This window comes from Onychostruthus taczanowskii, unplaced genomic scaffold (genome assembly GCF_017590055.1).
Source record: "Onychostruthus taczanowskii isolate IOZ18803 unplaced genomic scaffold, ASM1759005v1 scaffold745, whole genome shotgun sequence".
Taxonomy (NCBI): Eukaryota; Metazoa; Chordata; class Aves; order Passeriformes; family Passeridae; genus Onychostruthus; species Onychostruthus taczanowskii.
Genome location: NW_024505284.1, coordinates 6,468 through 8,409, shown reverse-complemented (window position 1 = coordinate 8,409; position 1,942 = coordinate 6,468). Strand labels below are relative to the sequence as shown.

The window sequence follows — 1,942 nt, the reverse complement described above, 5'->3', positions numbered from 1 at the left end:
TGTCACTGTCACTGTGTCACTGTCAATATGCCACTGTCACAGTGTCACTGTGTCATTGTCACTGCCACTGTCACTGTGTCATTGTGTCACTGTCACTGTCCCTGTGTCACTGTCACTGTGTCACTGTCCATGTGTCACTGTCACTGTGTCACTGTGTCATTGTCACTGCCACTGTCACTGTGTCACTGTGTCATTGTCACTGTCACTGTCACTGTGTCACTGTCAATATGCCACTGTCACAGTGCCCCCCCTGAGTGCCCCGCGCCCCTCCCCCCAGGCTGTCGGTGGGGGCTCCGGGGGTCGCGGGGTGCCGGGACCCCCCCCTGTGCGGGGGGGGCTGCGAGGCCATCGTGGACACGGGGACGTCGCTGGTCACCGGGCCCAGCGCCGAGGTGGCCGCGCTCAACCGGGCCCTGGGGGCGACCAGCGCCCCGGGGGGGCAGGTACGGACCCCCGGGACCCCCGGGGGGGGGGGCTCTGAGTGACCCCGAGTGTCACCGAGTGACCCTGAGTGTCCCCAAGTGACCCCGAGTGACACCGAGTGTCCCCGAGTGTCACCGAGTGTCACCGAGTGTCCCCGAGTGACCCCCATGGCCCCCTGGGGGGAGGGCGTTAGGGGTCCCTGAGTGTCCCCCACGACCCCCCGGACCTCTGGGTGGGGGTCCCTGTGTGTCCCCGAGTGACCCCCATGACCCCCCTGGACCCCTGGGTGGATGTTGGGGGTCCCGGAGTGTCCCCCACAACCCTCGGACCCCCTGGGTGGGGGTCCCTGAGTGTCCCCGAGTGTCCCCCACGACCCCGGGTCCCCTTTGGGTGGGGGTCCCTGAGTGTCCCCTTTGGGCGGGAGTCCCCCCGTGTCCCCTTTGGGTGGGGGTCCCTGTGTGTCCCTCCTGCCTGGGGGTCCCCAAGTGTCCCCTTTGGGCGGGGGTCCCTGAGTGTCCCTGTGGGCGGGGGTCCCCCCGTGTCCCCCCCGTCCCCTGTGGGCGGGGGTCCCTGTGTGTCCCCTTTGGGTGGGGGTCCCCCATGTCCCCTGTGGGCGGTGTCCCTGTGTGTCCTCTTTGGGCGGGGGTCCCTGTGTGTCCCTGTGGGTGGGGATCCCCCGGTTCCCCTTGGGGCCCCTGTGGGCGGTGTCCCTGTGTGTCCTCTTTGGGTGGGGGTCCCTGAGTGTCCCCGTGGGTGGGGATCCCCCGTGTCCCCTTTGGGCGGGGGCCCCTGTGTGTCCCTGTGGGTGGGGGTCCCCCCGTGTCCCCCGTGTCCCCTGTGGGCGGTGTCCCTGAGTGTCCCCGTGGGCGGGGGTCCCCCCGTGTCCCCCGTGTCCCCTGTGGGCGGGGGTCCCTGTGTGTCCCCTTTGGGTGGGGGTCCCCCATGTCCCCTGTGGGCGGTGTCCCTGTGTGTCCTCTTTGGGCGGGGGTCCCTGTGTGTCCCTGTGGGCGGGGGTCCCCCCGTGGCCCCCGTGTCCCCTGTGGGCGGGGGTCCCTGTGTGTCCCTGTGGGCGGGGGTCCCCCCGTGGCCCCCGTGTCCCCTGTGGGCGGGGGTCCCTGTGTGTCCCTGTGGGCGGGGGTCCCCCCGTGGCCCCCGTGTCCCCTGTGGGCGGGGGTCCCTGTGTGTCCCTGTGGGTGGGGGTCCCCCCGGGTCCCCCGTGTCCCCTGTGGGCGGTGTCCCCACGCCCGTGTCCCTCCCCAGTACCTGCTGGACTGTGACAAGGTCCCGTCCCTGCCCAACGTCACCTTCGTCCTGGGGGGCAAGGAGTTCACGCTGGGCCCCCGGCAGTACGTGCTGCAGGTGGGACTGTCACCGTGTCACCGTGTCACCTGTGTCACCCGTGTCACCTGTGTGTCACCTGTGTGTCACCTGTGTCACCTCTGTGTCACCTGTGTGTCACCTGTGTGTCACCTCTGTGTCACCCCTGTCCCTTCTGTGTCACCCCTGTCACCTCTGTCAG

The 1,942-nt window shown here is 69.4% G+C and overlaps 1 protein-coding gene across 1 annotated transcript in view; it reads left to right on the top strand.

Annotated features, from left to right (window-relative positions):
- Positions 1 to 277: 277 nt before the first annotated feature.
- The window catches only part of LOC121345689 (cathepsin D-like), a gene marked incomplete at its 5' end in the record, with an annotated part of 3,818 nt that continues 2,153 nt past the window's right edge, over positions 278 to 1,942 (top strand). Inside the window, 2 exons of the mRNA XM_041422812.1 lie at positions 278 to 443; positions 1,684 to 1,782. Coding sequence (XP_041278746.1) covers positions 278 to 443; positions 1,684 to 1,782 — 265 coding nt within the window. The remainder of the gene's footprint in view (positions 444 to 1,683; positions 1,783 to 1,942) is intronic.